This window comes from Caretta caretta, chromosome 5 (assembly GCF_965140235.1).
Source record: "Caretta caretta isolate rCarCar2 chromosome 5, rCarCar1.hap1, whole genome shotgun sequence".
Taxonomy (NCBI): Eukaryota; Metazoa; Chordata; order Testudines; family Cheloniidae; genus Caretta; species Caretta caretta.
Genome location: NC_134210.1, coordinates 103,710,589 through 103,731,399, shown reverse-complemented (window position 1 = coordinate 103,731,399; position 20,811 = coordinate 103,710,589). Strand labels below are relative to the sequence as shown.

Below are 20,811 nucleotides of genomic sequence, written 5' to 3'. Positions count from 1 at the left end.
ATCTCACCTCCTTCCTCTTTGTAGTCCTGCTATCTCCCCCCCCCGCCTCACTCCCCCTGTTACTGCCTTTGCTTTTTTCACAAACATCCCAGTTTCCAAAGCACTGTCCAAACCAAGTGCTAAAACCCCTCGTCCACCTCCAGTCTTTTTAATGACATGGTGCTACTGTGCTAGCAACCATATGCTGCTGTTTAAAATATGTAATTTACAATGAAAAGTTTACATATAGCTATGTAAATAGATTTAGATAAGATAGGGTACACTTCCAAGACCCTAGGCACATACTTGGGGGTCGGCTAGCCCATCCCCCGACTTGTGCTGCTCCACTCTATTTTTAGCACATTAGCTGGATGAGAGCTACCATGAGTATCTCTCCTCAGCTGGGAATCACACCCTCTGCTCATAGTGTAGACACCTGTAGATACAATGCAAAGCATCTACAGTGTGAATAACTACAAGACTTACCTATGTGCAAAGATATGATTTTTCCACGCAGTTTTTTTTTTTCATTTTAAATTTTATTTCCCAGGAGAATGAAATAGATTGAAATTCATTTGAGCCTTAAAGCTAAAGCCATGTGTGTGCACATACGTGCAGTGTTTAATTAACTGCCCGAGAGGCAAGGGTAACTTCTGTTTTGTGTCTTGTAGAATGGGGTGCATATCATCCGTAATTAACAAACAATTTTTATATATATTTTACAGGCTGACAAGCTTTATGTACATTTCAAGTGCTATAGATAATAAAATAATAAATTAATAGTAAAATTATTAACAGGACCTGATATTGAGAGATGCTGAGCCCCCTCAGCTCCCATTAATTTCAGGGAAAGTTGTATGTGTCCACCATTAATGAAAATCAAGCCAGAATATCATGGTAAATGCACTATAAATCCTACAATGAAAGATGATCACATAACTGTATAGGATAGCATTTTCAAATGTGCTGAAGTGATTTAGGATCCCAAGTCCCATTGACTTCCAAGGAGACTCAGGCTCCTACATGCCTAAGTCACTTTTGAAAATGGAACCTAGGCTCCTAAATCATTTAGGTACATTTGAATATTGTACCCAGAGTTGGCTACATTAAATTTATTTCAAGCTGCTCGTGCTCTTTATTTTTAGAGGCAAGGTTGAGAGAAACAAAATTCTGACTGCCCACAATACACTCACTGGTTACAGCACTTCTTTACAAGATTTCAGTCTCCATCAAGAGTACTTTCTGTCTTTTCAACAAAGGTGTTTTATTCTAGTGTAACACATGCATACGCCTAGCTTTTATGCACTTCCAGCCATGAAAAATTCTTGTAATCTTTCAGATTGTTCACCCTCCACCCCATACACATACGCACACAGTTGCTTTGGTATGCCAATATTGTTTCCTACATCTTTACATTAGATGTTATTCAGTAGCCAATTTCAGATCCCAAACAATGTAAACTCAGCAGCCTCCTCCTCGGTGAAATAAAAGCTGTGGTTAAGATGTGATTCTCCATAAATCAGTTTTGGCAGGAATGAAGACTGAGGGCAGGAACTGGAGTAGTCTTTACAGGGCCTGAGTCATTCAAGTGGTCTTAATCCTACCTCTTATTCCCACTAGCTTTGTGGAAGGTAGATGGATGCACTTTAACATGAAGGAATGAGCTTGCTTTTTTTTTTTGTCACAACAAAAGCCCTGGGAAATTGCAGTTAATTAGCATGCCTTGGGCTAATGAAAGAATAAAACTGAAAGAGAAATGCCCAAGTCTTTGGGATGAGTGGAAGCATGTAGGGACAATGCATGTTTTAAATATTTGTGGCTGTTTGTATAATTTTCCCAGGGTTTGCCTCCCTGTGACTTGATGGGATAAGAGTGGAAAGACAAGTGGAAGGTTTTGTGTGGGTCATGGTGTAGCAACGTTTCAGCTTTTAAGGAACATAAATAGGCCATAAATTGAAGAATGCTGATAATGGCTGGCCTGTAAAAGTCAGTGTAATTAAGACTATCAGAATGAGACCATTTTCTGTTTGTATTAATATAATCTGCAGTAGTGACCACAAAACAACATGGAGTGTGAGGACGATAGTACAAGCTTCAAAGGAAGGTGCAATAATCCTCAGTGTTGGCAATTATGAAATAACTTGCCCATTTGTGAAGCTACTTCTAAACAACTCAAAGGCTGGCATATGTCCTGAAGCACAAGGGTTTATGTCCCTTATATAAAAATTGTGCATCCTAACTAATGTCACTGGGAATGTTCTGATTGGCCACATTAACAGCTTCATTAAATCCTGTTAAATTCATGGTCTCAGTGATACCATGCAGCTGCAAATTCCACAGGCTAATTATATGTTGTGTAAAAGGGCTTACCTCTGCAGGAACTGAGCTTCTCTCTGATTTGTAGAAAGGAAAGCCAAGACTATCCTTCCTCCATGCAGGAATGCCAGAACTGCTAAGCTGGTATCATGGAGGGGCTTGAGGAGAGCATGTAGCAGTCAGGGCATTGCTTTATTTAATATTGAAAACTATGCATGTCTTTATTTTTCTTTACAAAAGACGTTCACTTCTAAATCCCCCCCCTCCATTTTAGCCTAGCCTGAGATTTGCCTACTGCTTCAAGATAGTGCTACTGTAGAATTCAAACTTTCATAGTGTCTGATAGACATGCTTGAAATGTATATATCAGTTAACAGGATTATCACTTGAAAAGACAATTGTATTTTTACTGAAAAGTTTTTTTGAGGCAATGAGATGTATTGATATTTAATGAAGCATGAAGCTTGTAAATGAACCATGAAAGCAATAGCTAAACTAATTAACTGAGCATAAAGCCCTTAGAATACATATGTTATGTGGGCTGCATGCTTATTATTTCTGCCTGGTTAAATTGACATCTAGGATAACATTCTCATATAATCTTTTAGGAGAAACAACATTAAATTTTGCTCTTAATGCTGGTTTGCTTTAGGCAGAGGTTCTGCATAGGTGATAACTATAAAAAAAGAGAAGCTGTCTCTTTAAAATGCCCTGCTCTGTACCTGATCCCACGTGGAACAAACATGAGCAGCAGCACTTTTGCATTACTGGCATAGAGGAGGAAATTGCCACTTAAATTTCCTGCAAACTCAGATGTGGAATATTTAACTCAAACTCCAGGTTTAAAAGTTACAGCAATGTAGCATCCTTGGGCAATATCTTTAACTTGGGAAGTAGGTAGGGATTTAGTGTAATGTCAAGTTATTTACGCAATCCTGCTTGCATAACACCTCTGCCATTTCCTGTAACTCTGTTAATGTTAAAATGTTCATCCTCTCAATTTATGTGGTAGCAGTTGGCCTGTTTTGTCCTACTTGTACATGTCAGTCTCTAGGGGGAAAAGAGAGAGAGAGACACTTTACTGAGAAACAATACTCCAATATTCTGGTCTATACTAAAAGACTCACTAGAAATTTTCTATTGCAATCACATTTTAAAATCTGACAAATCATTCATTGTATGCTTGTTCATTGCACACTTTGTCTAGCAAGACAGCAATGAACATGATCTGTGTTGGTAAGGTGAGAATAAGATTGGACTGTCTTGCTAAAATTTGAAGAGTGAGACTGGGCCTTGCTCTAAGTGAGAGAGGTGCAAGGAACCTCTCTATTTTTGCATCACATGTGCAGTAGCCCTGCAGTGTTTTGGGGGTAGATCCTCAGCTGGTGTAAATTGTAACAGACCACTGATGTTCTGCTTCTGAGGCTATGCCTACCCTACAGCTGATGTTGGCAGTACTTGTGTCACTCAGGGGTGTGAATAAACCACTCCCCTGAGTGACATAAATTACTCCAACATAAGCACAGGTATGGACAGCGCTATGTTGATGGGAGAGTGGCTGAAGCAGGGTCATGCCCTCCCCACACAGCCCATCTAAGCTAGTTGACTGTAGAAGGGAGTACATACAGCACTCTTTTAAAGGAGCTGCAACATGCACTCTCCCTGTGCACACCAGGGAGGCTGTCCTCACACTGGTTTGTACTTATTAGGCACAATCTTGACCTCTGGAGAGAGCAAGGAATCATAAGTTACTGTCACAGTCAGAGCTGTGTTTTTTCACTACCTGAAACTACAAAGCCTTTCAAAAATGAACTCCAGTTACCCGTGGCTGTACAAAAAGAGTGATTGTTCCAAGATGGAAAAGCTCTTGTGTCCCATTTCTAAAAGATTGGGATGCTGGCATGACAGAAATTGCCTCATATGATCAGCCTGTATATAAGATTAATGACAAACCTGAAGAATTTCACGTGATATTGCAAAAATATATCCCTTATCTAAAGAAAAGCTCAAAGGTACAGTGAGAGGTAAATGATATTGCAAGGGAGGTGTTGTGGGAGGTGAAGTGGTGTAGAAGTCTAAGACATTGTTTTTGTAAAGTTTTGGCTTGTTGTTGATGTCCATAGTCTGCTGTTCTTATGTACAAGATAACATAGCTTCACTTTGAAATTATTAAAGATATTTTTTGCAAAAATAATTCTTTACAAAAATGAGGCTGCCCATGGTCATTGTCCAATGTCCTAGCATTGCTTTGCAGTGTCTTCCTGGTGATGTTGCACCAATACATTATGTGACATCTTCCAATACAACATCATGGCTACATCCAGCTTTATTTTGTGGCTATCTGCAACTTTCTTTAATTTCAAAGTGACTTTCTGGTACATGTTTCGCTGAGCTGTACTATTCAATATACAATATAGCCCAAAGTTTTCATGATATGTGTTGTATTTAACCGCTCAAGCAGTTTAAAGTAAAGGAGTACTTGTGGCACTTTAGAGACTGACAAATTTATTTGAGCATAAGCTTCATGCATCCGATGAAATGAGCTGTAGCTCACGAAAGCTTATGCTCAAATAAATTTGTTAGTTTCTAAGGTGCCACAAGTACTCCTGTTCTTTTTGCGGATACAGACTAACATGGCTGCTACTCTGAAACCTGTCAAGCAGTTCAGTTTGCATGAAAAATGGTGCACATATAGGTGAGCCCTGATACTGTACACTTGTTTTGCCCAACTTCAAACATTAAATCAGTAGCAGAGTCAGGAATGAGAACCATTGTCCTGACTTCCATTACGCTTCCTTGTTCTTTCATGTGTGTTTGTTTTCATTTTGATGCTATTCAAAGTTTTCCTGGTGTTAATATTGTAACAACTAAACTTTAAAGTTCAGACTAGTAATAAGAGATGAAGATTTGTAATTGTCCTACTTTTACTCTATCTAGAGATGGAGGGCCTGATTCTGTTCTTACACTGCTTTAACACCTGTATAACTCCCTTTACTTCAGTGGAATTATTCTGATTTATACTGGTGTATGTGAGAAGAAAATCAGGCCTGGATAGAGTATGTCATTAACAGGTGGGAGAAAATAGTTTATTCACCTTTCAAGAAAAAAATTCTTTATACCTGAAAATGTCTTGGTTAGTTGTGAGTGCATATAAAGTCACTGACTACTGTCTATAAAGCTCAGAGGGTACATATACAGTGGTGAAATTAGGTGATGGCCTGGAACTGAGATGGAGGGCAAGAGATCTGCCGTAACAGAGGAATACAGATATTCCGTTCACTATGTCATGTCAAGCAGAAAAACAGGAACAGCTGGCAAATCTGTTTAGAAAATAAACTGATATTGCATAGAGCACATTTTATCCAATATTGCTGATAATTAATTAAGAGCTACTCATTGCAGCTTTACTGATAGTGAAAAATAAGAGCATTAAAAGATTACCACTCCTTCAGTTAAACGTTGACTGGTACGTGTAGTTAACCGATAACTTATTCGTCCTTATGCAAAATGAGAAAAAAATCCAAAACAAAACAACACTTCCAAAATAATTTTTTATCAATGTGGGTCTTGCTAATGTAAATACCAATACGTAATTAATATGAAATGTTATAAATATATATATGCGGACTCCAGAGCTAAGTGAAAAAAGTTTCATACAAATTGTCTTTGTGCTACAGCATTTTCTCCTGGAAGCCTCACAAAGTTCACATTTTATAATACATTCTTAGTTTAGCCATTAGAAAACCCAGTGTTTTCATTTGTCTAAACGCAGCCACTAAAAATTGTTTCCAAGTAGGTGATCTCATTGCTGTCTGCTTTGAACCAGCCAAGTTAATTACCTGCATGGTATTGTTTGCACCGGTCAGTGCTGGATAATTTTTTACCCCAGTTCCACTTGAAGGGAGACATTGTTCTTCATGATGCTTTGTCAGTCTCTTTCGTCTCAGATTTGCACTGCTGAAAGTACATGCCTGATTGCCTCATGGAACTGAACTGCAAATCACTTTGGAAATTAATGCAAGCTAATTTACAAAATGTGATCTTGTAGCAGAGGAAGTTTCTTACTGACACAGTGTTGCCAATCCTAAATGTGCAAAATTCAGGAGTAAGGCCTCAAAAAACCCATCAGATTAAGAATCATGAGATTTTTTAAAAATTCATTTATTTTTATTTGTTTTCTGGTTTCTGAGTCTGTCGGATGCAGTTGGGTTAAATGTCAAGCTTTTCTCTGTAACTGTGAGGGCTAGAAAGTGAATGGGAGAAGAAAATAGAAAAGCAGAGACTCTGACATAGTCACATAACTCCAGGAGCTGGATTCTTTAGGAGAACCTCCACCATGGTTCACGTGACATGTAGTAAAATTGTTTCTTGGCAAAGCAGTTAGTGGCCAACTTGTACTCTGAAGTATTTGAGTATAAGTATCTCAGAAATGTTTATCAGATCAAATGAAATTTTGGCTAAATGTAGAGTAGTTCAGCTACAACCCCGAGCCCTCCTGAAGTCAGGTTCGGTTCTGGGCACTAGCCCTATCTGTGAACCAGTCCCAAGTTCTCAAAGATTCGCAGACCTGGATTGATGCAGTAGGCACAGTCCTCGGGTTCCTCCTCCTCCTCCTCTCCTGCTTCTTCCCAAAAGGCTCAGGGAGACCACCACTCCAGTCTTAACATGGCTGTCTTCTGAGGGGCAGGGAGGGGAGGTGGGCTGAGTCTTTCCTCCTCCTCTGCTTTATGAGGAAGGTACAAGCTGCTTTCTGTCCCCTGAAGAGCCTGATGGGTGAGGAGGGCAGGCTGGTGGCTCCTGCAGCTAGAAAATGTCAGGGAGGGGGACACTGTGCTCAAGGAGGAAGCATGGGGATAGTCACCAACTCCCCAGAAGTCAGCAATGGTGGGGTTGTAGGATCTAGGGGAAGGACCTGATTGGAGTTGGTAGGGAGCTTTGAGGCACGGGAGTGGTCTTTTCCCCTTCTAAGTGACCCATCAGGGTTTTTTCCAGCCGCAACCATTGTAAAGGTCCAGGGCCTTTCTGAGTGATCCCTATGAACAGAACCTTGCAGGCAGTGTTTAGCTGTAGTAAAGGTGTATGCGTTAGAGAAGATATACAACCCATGAAGAACTACGCTGTGGTGTGGGAGTGATGGAAGGTAGTTCAGAGGGGCACTGTTAACTTAGAATCATAGAATCATAGAATATCAGGGTTGGAAGGGACCTCAGGAGGTCATCTAGTCCAACCCCCTGCTCAAAGCAGGACCAATCCCCAATTAAATCATCCCAGCCAGGGCTTTGTCAAGCCTGACCTTAAAAACTTCTAAGGAAGGAGATTCTACCACCTCCCTAGGTAACACATTCCAGTGTTTCACCACCCTCCTAGTGAAAAAGTTTTTCCTAATATCCAACCTAAACCTCCCCCACTGCAACTTGAGACCATTACTCCTTGTCCTGTCCTCTTCTACCACTGAGAATAGTCTAGAACCATCCTCTCTGAAACCACCTCTCAGGTAGTTGAAAGCAGCTATCAAATCCCCCCTCATTCTTCTCTTCCGCAGACTAAACAATCCCAGTTCCCTCAGCCTCTCCTCATAAGTCAGGCTACTTGAAATGTAGCCGATTAAAAAAATGTGTTCAAATAATTTCAGGTACTACACTGGCTCCTGAGTCATTCCGCCAATTTTTATGGTTTTACAATCTCATTCTGGAAAATGTTTTTCCCCTCCTTTATTGATGAAGGAAAGACCCACACAAACAACAGGCAAAACTGACTGACTATACAGGGGGAAATTGTGAACATGAGTATTCACAAAGTGTTATCAAGTGCACAAAGTAAAGAGACTGAAGAAATAGAGAAAAAGTTTTTTTGTCTGTTGCAGTCATCTTAGGAGTCACTTCTACCAATATTAGGTAAAAGTATTTGACTGAAGTGTTTTTGTTTTTGTTTTTAAGATGATGCTATCCTTTCAATATATACATTTTCACACTGACCAATTAAATTAACATGAACATCTTACTTAATTTTGCATAACTCAGAAGTGCATCACTATAAGAATTGTTTGGGTTTTCTGTGATGAATGGACAATGCAAGAATAATTAATTTAGAAAAAGATTTTGAAGATAATACACCATTTATTTAATTGGAAGACTGATTTGGATTTTTGGTGTGGTGTCTAATTCAGAATATTGAACATTAAAACAGTTTTGGCCTAGTTGGACATTTTTGCTGTACTATCATTTGTCAATTTTTAAAAATAGTTTACAGTTACAAAAACAAGATAAAATAGTTGCATTGTTGGAGGATATGATATGGGTTACATTACACAACTAGCAGATACCAAGACTTGGGGACAAAAAATTAACTGGCTTTTACATCAACATCTCCTGCTAGAAGAAAATATGTTTAAACAAAAGGTCTTCCTCTTGCTTCTCAAAATGGTATGAGAATGATATAAACAAGAGGATCTATTTATTTGAAGTTCAGTTTGTCAAAGTACAGCAGTTAGATTTTCTTGTATTCTGTGCATATTGGCCACATTCTTGGGAAGATTGCAGTGGTGTATTATTGCATGTCAGAGATGAGGGAGGCTTAGCTATTAACCAAATACAAAGGGTACAGAAGGAAATAGTCAGGCTGAGGAATGAGGAAATGGATGGATTAAAATATTTCCATAAAATATTTTTACTGTTTACACTCGTTAATTATTAATGTTAATTATTGATGGGGAAACTGTTTTGATTTACTTGTAGTATGTTGATTTGGAATAAATTATTCACTACTTATCTGCAATTATTCCTTTCAGCCAATTCTGGAACAATTCTGCCCTTTCCCCAGTTTTACACGAGTATGATTCCATTGACTTCACTGGAGTATCTCCTGATTTACACCAGTATGAGTGAGAGGAGAAATAGGATCCTCTTATCATGTCAAATAATGAATATTATTCACTATTTTATAAATGGTAGTTTTCCTTAGAATTTGAGGCCTAATCCAAAACCCACTGAAGTCAGTGGAAAGGCTCCCATTGATTTCAGTTGGAGTAAAGAGGACAGGGCTGAACCTCCACTGAACCTGTGTCATCATTTACATCTGTGTAAAGGAAGTGTAAAATGCTACCTTTCTGCTTCGGTAGTATTTTATATCCACCGGTACACTCACTGTGCATTAACAAAGGAACGTAAATAGTGAGAGCTGATGATAGCAGATTCCTAGTTGATAACTAATGTTTCTTTGATGGTAGAGATTGTGACCCCACCCCTTCTTCATAAAAACAAAAGCATAATGAAAAATTTACCACAGACAATATTCACTCCCTTCCAGTTCTGAGTTAGAGGAATTGAAAGGCAAAAGTTTCCCATTAACAGTGAGGTATATTTATGGCGTAGTCCCACCACTAAAATTTACCTAAACACTTCTCTCTGAAATGTAGGTTTTCTCTTTTTTCCCTTTCAGAGATCAACTGAATATTTTGAACCTTATCTTGCAGTTATTACATGCTCTTAATTCCCATCAACTTCAAGGGAGTTACATGCATATAGGGACTGCAAGACCAGACCCTTTACTCACAAGTGAAAAATGTAATGTATTGTGGGGCTTGTGTCTCTTTGTTTAACAGTTCCTTTTTGCACCAATCACCTTTCTGACTTTTTTGGCAGGTAAATTCCAATGAGCTCATGGTTAATCATGTATAAACAACAGTCTAATTGTATGGTTTCAAATTTTCATTTGACCAGCTAAACAAAAATATGGCCTGTCCCCCAAAAGAAACCTGATAATCTCATAGTCTTTGGTTTCCTGCTTCTCTCTCCTTGAATTTAAGAAAGTGGATGTTGTTATTGTTTCTTAACATTTCTAGAGAGTGGCATAGGGCGTGTAGCACTGAGGAAAATATCAGATCACATTTGCCAGATTTCTGAGGCAGGGCTCTTCTTTTCAAAGCTAAAAAACAAGTTCACCGAGCTAAACTATGCATTTTCTTTACAAATCACTTTGTCTATTTTTCTTTCTCCTATATACAGAGTCTAGTCAAGCATTCACAGTTGTGATATACTAGCAAAAATTGGTTTCTTCTGTTACTATAGCATGCTTTTCCAGGGTGTTTGTTTTTTGTTTTTTGTTTTTTTGGAAACCCATTTGTCTCTTACGGTACAGAAAACTCGTTGGGCTTCCCCAGGATGGACAGACCTTATAAAATGACAGCAGCTGATGAATTATTTTCGGTGTGGAGCGAAAAGGTGCATATTATTAACAAGAGGACAGGGGGCAACCTATGTTATTTTCCTGACTTGTTTCCAGTAAGAACTTAGCCAAAACATAGGAACATCTATTAAATAGTAAGTTCTTTACTCTTTGTTTAGGACTAAGTGCAAATGATTAGCCAAGAAAGAAAAAAAATCCCTCTCTGTTTTCTTTGGATTTGGTTGAGCTTCCCTGGGAAGAATTCATAGTAACCCCCAGAGGCAGGTGTACATAAGAACATAAGAATGGACATACTGGGTCACACTAATGATCCATCTAGCCCAGTATCCTGTGTTTTGGCATTGGCCAATGCTCGGTACTTCAAAGGGAATGAACAGAAAAGGGAAACCATCATGCGATCCATCCCTGTCTTCCACTCGCTGCTTCTGTCAGTCAGAGGATGGGACACCTAGAATTGCATCCCTGGCCATCTTGGTTAATAGCCATTGATGGGCATATCCTCCATGAACGTATCTAATTCTTTTTTAACTCAGTTATAGTTTTGGCCTTCACAGCATCCCCTGGCAAGGGGTTCTACAGGTTGACTGTGCATTGCATGAAGAAGTACTTCCTGTTGTTTGTTTTAAACCTGTTGCCGATTAATTTCATTGGATGGGCCCTGATTCTTGTGTTATGTGATTGAGGAAATAACACTTCCTTATTCACTTTCTCCACACCTTTCATGATTTTATAGACCTCTATAATAGCCCCCCTTAGTTGTTTCTTTTCCAACCTGACCAGTCCCAGTATTTTGAATCTCTTTTTACATGGAAGCTGTTCCATACCATTAATCACATTTGTTGCTCTTCTCTGTACCTTTTCCAATTCTAATATATCTTTTTTGAGAAAGGGTGACCAGAAATGCACGCAGTACTCAAGATATGGGCATTCCATGAATTTACATAGTGGCATTATGATATTTACTGTCTTATTATCCATCCCTTTCCTAATGGTTCCTAACATTCTGTTAGCTTTTTTGGCTGTCGCGCACATTGAGTTTCCGGAGCACTATCCACAATGACTCCAAGATCTCTTTCTTGAGTGGTAACAGCCAATATAGATCTCATTATTTCGTATGTATAGTTGGGATTATGTTTTCCAATGTGCATCACTTTGCATTTCATTAACACTGAATTTCATTGGCCATTTTGTTGCCCACACACCCAGTTTTGTGAGATCCCATTGTAACTCTGCTTTGGACTTAACTATTTTGATTAATTTTGTATCATCTGCCAATGTTACCATCTCACTATTTACCCCTTTCTTCAGATCATGTATGAATATGCTGAACAGCACTGGTCCCAGTACGGGACCCTGGGGGACACCACTATTTACCTCTCTCCACTCTGAAAACTGGTCATATATTCCTATATGACTTCCTGTCTTTTAATCAGTTGCTGCTTCATGAGAGGACCTTCTTTCTTATCCCATGACTGCTTACTTTGCTTAAGAGCCTTTGGAGAGGGACCTTGTCAAAGGTTTTCTGAAAGTTCATGTACAGTGTATGCACTGGATTACCCTTACTACATGTTTGTTGACCCCCCTCAAAGAATTCTAATGGATTGGTAAGGAATGATTTTCCTTTACAGCCAGAGAGCTGCTGTTTTGATACATGGAAGCTCCCTCACTGGAGGTTTTCAAAGGTTTTCACCTGTCTTGGATAGTTTAGATCCAACAAATCCTGCATCTTCACAGGGAGTTAGACTAGATGACCCTTGCTGTCCCTTCTAACCCTATGGTTCTATGATTCTATAGGTAGCGCTAAGATGTGCTATGTGGAATTATCTTTAGATACTCACTTTCAGGGATTCCAACCTCCTTTCCATGAATGTGATCCCCACCCATAAAGAACTGTATAACAGCTTCCTGTGCTTCAGTGTTAATTTTAACATTTTTACTTGGAGCATTTCAGGGCCTGTTCAATGCTCTTTGACTATTAAGGTGGTTTTTAATGCATTTTCCTTGTTCTGTAGAGAACAGCTTGGCAGAGTATTAAACTATTGCCAGTCAGATCATTAGGAAATTACTGCCATTCTGCTGTTAGATTAGGGATGGAAAGGGAGTGTGAAAGCTGCCAGTGCTTGTAATTGATATGTAGCCTTGCTGCCTTGTGGATTGACCCTTTCAGGTTGCACAAGCAACACAGTCAGGTCAGCAGTTGGTGAAATCCACAGAGCACACACAGGTGCTGCTGGAAATGGTGATTCAGTCGGTGGTATCATGGAGTGGGAGATAAGATCCAGGAGCTTCCCGATGTAAGGGGACCAAGTAGTAATGTTGATCACTGTAGTAGTTCTGTTACTTCTAAAAATAGGTAATGTTGGCAAGGAGCACTGAACCAATGCTCTAGCTCTGTGGCAGGGGTGCTGTGCTGATGGATATGGTCAATGGGATGAAAAAACTTGTAGTTGTTAAAGATTTCATGTTATTTCTTGTAAGAAGAGTATTACTAATCCTTATATCCCCGTCAAATTTCAGGTTGGGTTATTAAGGGCTGCCTGATTTCTTTCCCCTTGTAGTTCCAATGGGACACAATATTCTTCACTTCCCTTTCTAAATAGTATAGTATTGATACAGTGTGTCTGCTTAAATGGCTGTCACATTTCTCTCTCACTCACTCTGCATTTTGGTGGAAGGTGATGTGCTTACTATGTAAGATTTGTACATTAGTTTAGGTTTATACAGCACGTTAGGATCCTTAAGGATAAAAGACCCTGTGTAAATGTAAGCTATTTCCATCATTATTACTCAGATAAAGAGAAAGGCAACAGTTTAAAAAGAAGTGTAGAACTGTGAAACTGACATAAATAAACCTTACTCACTCTTTTTTGAAATGTTTGCCACATCATGTGGAGTTTCTTGAATGAGTTTGCTTTGATTATTTCCTCCCAGTTTTAAAGGGAATCTAGTTTGATCAGGAGGAGATTGAAGGGTATGGATTTTTTTCCTAAGCCTGCCTTTGCTATGAATGCCTTAACATGCCTTTTTGTGAAGTTCAAAACCCCCTGAGCACTCTTAATAAGAAATATACATCATAGTTATAGCTAGAACTCATAGACAGAAGGTAGAGAATAATTTAAATCAGTAGTAAGGGACTTCTCATCGTGTTCATCCTGTGTTCTCCTTTCTGGCTTGGGGAGGATTTGGAACAAAGAACAAATAGAGATATAAATAATTTTAGTACTTATACCTAACCATAATGTCAGTGGAATCATTTACTTTATATCATCTGCCTTTCATGTACTTGACATATTTAAACTCATTCATCTTCTCTTCTATGAACAAAAGTGAGCTGTTAAACTTCCCTTCGGTAGTCTTAAATCATTATCTTTAGGACACAAAATATTCTGAATGTTTTGTGGTTATGTCCCACTTGCCTACACTCTTGATAGTTTCCCATACTGCTGTATAATAATCCATCAATTTGAATCATGGCAATATAGATGAAAGGCTTTTAAAGAACTAGCTATGTCTGTGTGGTAAGAGGGAGCTCTGGGAAGTTCTGCTCTACAGTGGGAGCCCTAAGAGAAACTCTGACTCTCATAGAATTTCTCTCAGGGCTCCAAACTTCCATTGGACTGCAGGATGCAGCCGCAGGTCTGTCCCACTTTGCAGCGAATACAACATGCACTCTCCTCTACACCTCTGCTGTCTGTGTGGGCTAAGGAGTTATGGGTCTGCCTTTATGCCCAGTCCTTTCATATAGCTAATGATACTAGCGGTGCAGTGGGTCTCCAGATCTGGGAGCAGTGCCTCTCCCAGCAGGATTATGGATGCAGGGTATGCATGTGAACAGACCCCCAGAGCTCTGCAGGGATGGATTCAAACCGTTCCCTAATTATGGCTCAGCTATTCCTGGGAGTCTTATCTCACTTTGAATAACACTGTGAAAGTGATTGTGTAACCTTCTTCAGAAGCTTGCTCTTTACCCAGATTGTTCTTAAAGTGGTTTCCCCAATATTGAACCTAGATGGTCCCTCTTGCTATTCAAGCCTGTTCGTTCTCATTCTGTCCTTGTTTGATTAGCATGCATAATTGATTCCATTTTAGAACATCGCTTTATATATTTGCAGAAAATTATAGGGCCCTCAGTCATCTTACTTCCCTATTAAGGATGCTCAGTTCCAATAATTTCTCCTCACTGGTACCATAGAAATGGGCGCAACATAATTGTGAATTCTCTGTTCTTGTCATGTGTAAAAGGGACATGAAAACTAATCTGTCTGATTTATTTTTAGGAGGTCTTGGCTGTGGGCCTCGGGGCAAGTCCATTGGAAAAGGCAGCTGCAACAATCTAGTTGTCACCAGCAGTCCCATGATGGTTCAGCGACTGGGTCCTATATCACCTCCTGCAAACCAGGTCTCAACAGCATGCAACCAGATCAGTCCTAGCTTACAGAGGGCTATGAATGCTTCAAACCTGAATATACCTCCATCAGATACAAGGTCCTGAGTTACATTTCTTCTCTTCAGTATTACAAAAGAGCATATTAATTTTTCTGTCATTTAAGTACTTACACTCATCAGAACAGGTTGTGTTTAAATGGAGTTACTCTGATCCATTATATCAGTGATGCTAGTCTGGATTTACACCACTGTAACTAAGGCTACGTCTACACTACAGAGTCTATGGTGGCATAGCTTTGCCAGTATAGTCCCCTGGTGTAGCTGCAGCCTACAGTGACAGAAGGAATTTTTCTGTTGGGGTGGGATCCCTGCCTCCCTGAGTGACATTAACTATGTCGACAGAAGCACTCCTCCATCAACATATCTGCATCTGTACTGGGGGTTTTGTTGGCATATCTTTGTTGGTCAGGGGTGTGGGTTTTGTTTCACACCCCAGACCAACATAGCTATGCCCATATAGCTTCTAGGTATAGACCAAACTTAACAGCAGAACTTGGTCCAAAGCTTCCATGCTTTGTTGTTCTTTTACTGGATGAAGACTTTCATAACTGCAAAAAAATTACTTTTTTTACAATGAAAAAATTATGGCTCAGTAGGTGAGTTGTGGGATGGAAACAGCAAAACTCCTAACAATAAATCCTATTGGTGCAGGGTTTCACTGTATTTTATGTCTGGTACAGAGCTTTGTATGTTGTGCCAGTGCTTACCAAATTATACTAATGTCAAACTCATGGTGCAGTGTCTCCATGAATTTGTAAACTAAAATATGGCTATTGACATTGCGAATGAAAATATTATAGAATCATAGACATTAAGGAAAGAAAAGAACTGTTGTATAGACCACCTTATTACTAATATAGCATGTCCCTGACAGACTAGTTGTATAAACACTTGGTAGAATTTTCAAAAGTGCCTAAGTGACAGAGGAAGTTGTCCCATTTTCAATAACACTCAAGTCACTTAGGAACTTTTGAAAATTAGACTTAAGCTCCTAAGTGACTTAGGTGCTTTTAAGAATTTTTGTCAGTGTGTCTAACCATTGTGTTCAGTGCTGAAATGTATTTTTTTTTATTTACAAAATGCAACTGTTACTGTTTTTTAAAATATCTTGTACTGTATCTCATTACTTCACTGCAAGTTCAGGAGTTATCTTGAAATGGTTAAAAACAATACTAGTATTTGGCTAGGTTGAAACCTTGTTTTAGTCTATTTGTAAGCTATATTGTGAAGAGGGGATTTCCATCATTTTACCACTGAAGAATGTGCCTGTAGGGCCTCCATATGTTTGCTGACTTGCAAATTAACTGCTCATCCAGTGTATGTCACTGTGAGCCATTCATATCCAAGACCATGCCTCTGAGCCAAAAGCCATCATGATTAGTGTGACAGCAGTCATAATGTAGTTACAGTTAAAGCCACATATATGTGTGTTGTATATGTATATTCTCAGGTATTTAAATGTGTCACTTTTATTGAGTTTAAGCTGTGCCTTCCATGTATCCATTTTTAGGCTCTTCTTTTGCCGAATTGTAATTCACTTGGGTGATTTCATTTTAAGGAGACATTTGCTAAAGATTAACTGAAATCATCAGCCTGTCAGAATTCAAGGTCCTGTATTTCTCCTTTTAATAACATGGCAGTAACTAACACCAATGGATCCCCCAGGAAATTCCAATATTTTAACATTTGTTTTTGTCCTGCATTGGAGTGAAAAGTCAAAATATTGAAACTTGTTCCAAAAAGTTTCAATTCAGAAAAGTTGAAACGTTTCATTTTGGGTTGGTTCAACACTAAACTGCATCTGCCTGAGCTGCAGCAGTGTCGTATGTGTGTGTTGTAATTGGGGGCCTCGTGACCCCATTCTTCTGTATGAGTTGGGCTGGCCTATATCCCTTGTGATGCCCCACAATGCCATAGTACACTCTGGCAGCTCTGCCTGGTGCAAATTGATGTTGAAAGGGACCAAAACTAAATGTTTCATTTTGATTTTCCCAATGGGAGCAGGACTGGGACCTAGGAAGTGCAGGGAATTCTTTCAGGGGAAACAAAGAATGCTGAACTTAGGTGATCATACATGAGTAAAGGAAAACAAGATTTTCACACCTGTTTCATGTTTACTTCTAAGGTTCAAATCAGCAGTTCATATTGCAGCACTGTTGCATTTCAAATTATAGAGAGAATGAGTAATTATATTCATAAAGAGAAATGCCTTGTCGGTAAACTTAAAAGATTCTGATCCAAATCCTCAATTGGTCTAAACTGAAGTAAATGAAGCTGTGCCAATTTACACCAGCTGAGGATCTGGCTCTCTGTGTTACATAACTATGTCAGAACCTCCGTCTTTACACTAGTACATATAGTGTCCCCTGTAAGTATTTACTCATCAGCGTGGGACAGATTTTCAAATGAGTTCAGCATTTTGGTTGCTGACAATCTGCTTCTAATTGTGAACACTGAACACTTGACAGTCTGGCCACAATCTAGTTTAATTTTATAAAGTGCAACTTAAAAAAAAAAATTAGCAGGAGCATCCACTTGCATTTAAACCAGTTCAATATCTTTCTGAATGAGCCTGAGTCGGATGCACATGTTTCGGTTTGTTCGTAAAGGAGGAATAGCCATGCCAAATGAATTAAACTAAAAAATCCCCAATTTTATTTTCTAGAGAAATACTCAACCTACCATGTAAAAATCAAATGTTATTACACTTTACTTGCAGACGGTAAGTACATCTCTGTTTAGGGCCAGAGCATAGTAGTATTCAGGGCCACACTGCAGCCTAGAACTTTTGCCCTTCCAGGTGCCTAAACAAAAGCAAGAGTTCTCCCCTTACATGAGTGTGCTGACTACTGGACCTTGGGACCAGGCATGCAGAAGCAACTTTGGGATGCTGCACAGCCATTTACTCCCCACTCTGGAACCGCTGGCTGAGGAGTGGCTGTGAATAGGTAGCTCCACCTCCTACTCGAACAAAGCACATCAGCTAGCGGAGCTAAGACAGTCCCTGGGAGCGGCAACTTACTATCTCCTTGGAGCAGGGAGGCAATTATGACTCCCTGAAGTGAGCTGTAGCTCACGAAAGCTTATGCTCAAATAAATTGGTTAGACTCTAAGGTGCCACAAATACTCCTTTTCTTTTTGCTTCTTTCCTGAGATGCTCCTGGAGTGGTTTGTCCTTGTGATATAGTATAGCCCTCAATGAGCCCAAATTACTGTTAGCTGACGCTTTTGATCAATTGACTCCTGACCACTGTAAAATGCTTGTTATGTTAAGCAACAGGAGAACTCACATAGGCCCTGCCTCCCAGGTTAAGGAGAGTGTTTCAGTAGAAACAAACACAGTGAGGATTTTTCAGCTGTAAACCACATAACTGTGTAGAATTGAGTGTCAAAAGCCATCTACGTTTCTCTTGCCTCGTGTTTCATACACTCTTCAAACTTTACTAATCTGATCAAAAGTTATACCAATCTCAGAGGTGAAAAGTTGTAGTATCAAAGAGAATCATGTCAAGGACAGCCAGCATACAATTGCATCATTTGTGTAATCTTTGGTAAACATTACCTCGTTCACTGGAAATATCACACCAGCCATTGTTTAGAGTCTGCTCTTGCTCACGCTGAATCCAGTGATAAGAATCTTATTGATTTAAATGGGATTAGGATTTGGCCTTAATCAAAACTGATAGCAAAACTGTGAACTATATATCTGTATCTATATCTTTTTCACATACATTCAGTACCGGTACAACTAAAGCTGGAATTTTGGCTTTATTTGTATTGAGTGTTGCCCCTACTGCTGACACCATTGTCCCATTATGACATTAGTGTTGTACCTCTACCAAATAATAGCAGAATTCTGGGGCCTTGTAAATTGATTTCCCAGAGGAGGAAAGATCAGAGATGTGGAGTCTGGGTATACTCTAACTGTAATTTTCTTTAATTACACACATACCTCAGTTCTGAGATGAGATGGTCAAAAAGCATGCAGGGCAATCTCAGCCCAACACCAATGCCTGGTTCCTAGGGCTGAACTCTTCCTCAAGAATTGACTCTAATCAGATACCAAGGCAGAGAACAATCTCTCCTGCTGCTTGCACTGCTCCCTCTCTCTTGAAACTGTATCTACACAAAGACTGTGCATAACCCAAACTGAACGGCAACGCAGCATGTCTTCCCAAGAGTCAAAACTTGCTTGTACTCTGAGAACAAGAACTTGGAAGACTATGTATAATAGCTCCACCTGGTACTGCCTGCCATAGCAATATCTGGAATATATGCAAATATAAGATGAGGTTTATTTCTCTTTTAGTTTTTGTTTTCTTACTGTAATTTTTGAACAATAAAAGTACATAGTAAAATAATATTAACCAATTGTTTATGGCAGTATATGTGCATAACATCCAGGTAGGCATAGTTCTTTAGATTAAAATACAGAAAGAAATGCTTATCCCAGGGGCTAAGTGCTCTGACAATTTTTTTCATTATTTAGTAGTTTTATTATGGTGTTCATCACAGCCTGTAAACGCCCCCCTTCCCCCTGCAAGCTTTAATTAATTTAGCCTCTGCCTTGTGCAGTAGATAAGCTGCTATTCTAATTTTCCAGAGGGGGAACTGAGACTCAGAGAGACTAAGTAACTTGCACACAGTCACACAAGAAGTGAGTGGCAGAACTGGGAGTAGAAGCCAGATCTCCTGAGTACTGGTCCAGTGCCATAATCAAAACTCTGTGCTTCTTAAAAACACAAAATGTGCAATGAAAGCAACAAATCCAGCAATTTAACTTGAACCCACATGCTATAACTATCTTAACCAATGATATCTGCCTGTATGTCTAGGTACTTATAAGGCCCCCATCACCTCAACTCTCTTTGAGTACTTCACAAATATTAATGAATTTATCCTCCTAACATCCTCAAAGTGAGAAGTTCTATTGTCCCCATGGTACAGATGGGGAACCGAAGCCCAGAGAGATTAAGTGACTTGCCTAAAGTCACCCAGGAAGTCTGTGCTGGAGCTGGGAATTGTAGCCCCATCCTGCCTCTCCTCTTCCTGCCTCTTTGAGGAAACCAGCGCCATTATTGGCTTAAGATGTTAGGGTTACACTTAAGAAATCCCAGGTATAAGCAAATTTCCTGATATTTCTGGGAAGAATTTACTTGACAAGATTGGGAAGGTGAGAATTTCTGAAACACTTTTTCTGACTTAGCTGTGGAAACATCATAAAAACAAAACTAAAACTCCTCAAATTGTTGCTCTTCTTTATTTTAATTCACTTACTGTGATTTTGTACAGTTAGATATTATCTGCATTTTAACCTTGAGTTATATCTTTAAAGAAGAATGATATTTACCAGCTTGCCTCCATTACAGTCTATAATTTCCTTTCAGTTTAATACCTATTTCTCTGCTTATTCATCAGCTTCCAACTTTTCCCACCAATACCTGCCACCAAAATGGATGGATAGGCAGGTCAACTCAACAGAAGTTAATATCTGTTTAATAAGAAGTGGAAGCATAATGTTTTGCACTCAGGGCCTGCTTGTGCTTCCATTGAAGTCAATGACAAAGTTCCTTTGACTTCAGTGGTGCAGGATCCAAGGGGCGTATAGAGTAACTTTCATCCAAGACTCTTAAAGTGCTTTACAGATTTTCTGTTGGCTTCTCAACTACCCAGTGTATGCATGCAGTGCCTGTGTGTGCCTGCAGGTGTAGTAATTGAGCAGGCAAACCTTTGAAAACATAAAATTAGAGGGCACTTTTTAAAAAATTGGCCCTGCTATGACACTTTGTGAGACTATGCCAACAGAGAGAAGATAGAAGAACCAGTACATTAGTAATATATAAATTTATGAACCGAACTTTTAATGTGACTTTCTAAACCCCTGCC

General features: G+C 39.3%; 1 protein-coding gene across 1 annotated transcript in view; it reads left to right on the top strand.

Annotated features, from left to right (window-relative positions):
- The window catches only part of GLIS3 (GLIS family zinc finger 3), a 261,503-nt gene that overhangs the window by 40,675 nt on the left and 200,017 nt on the right, over positions 1–20,811 (top strand). The window contains exon 3 of the mRNA XM_048850509.2: positions 14,757–14,964. Coding sequence (XP_048706466.2) covers positions 14,757–14,964 — 208 coding nt within the window. The remainder of the gene's footprint in view (positions 1–14,756; positions 14,965–20,811) is intronic.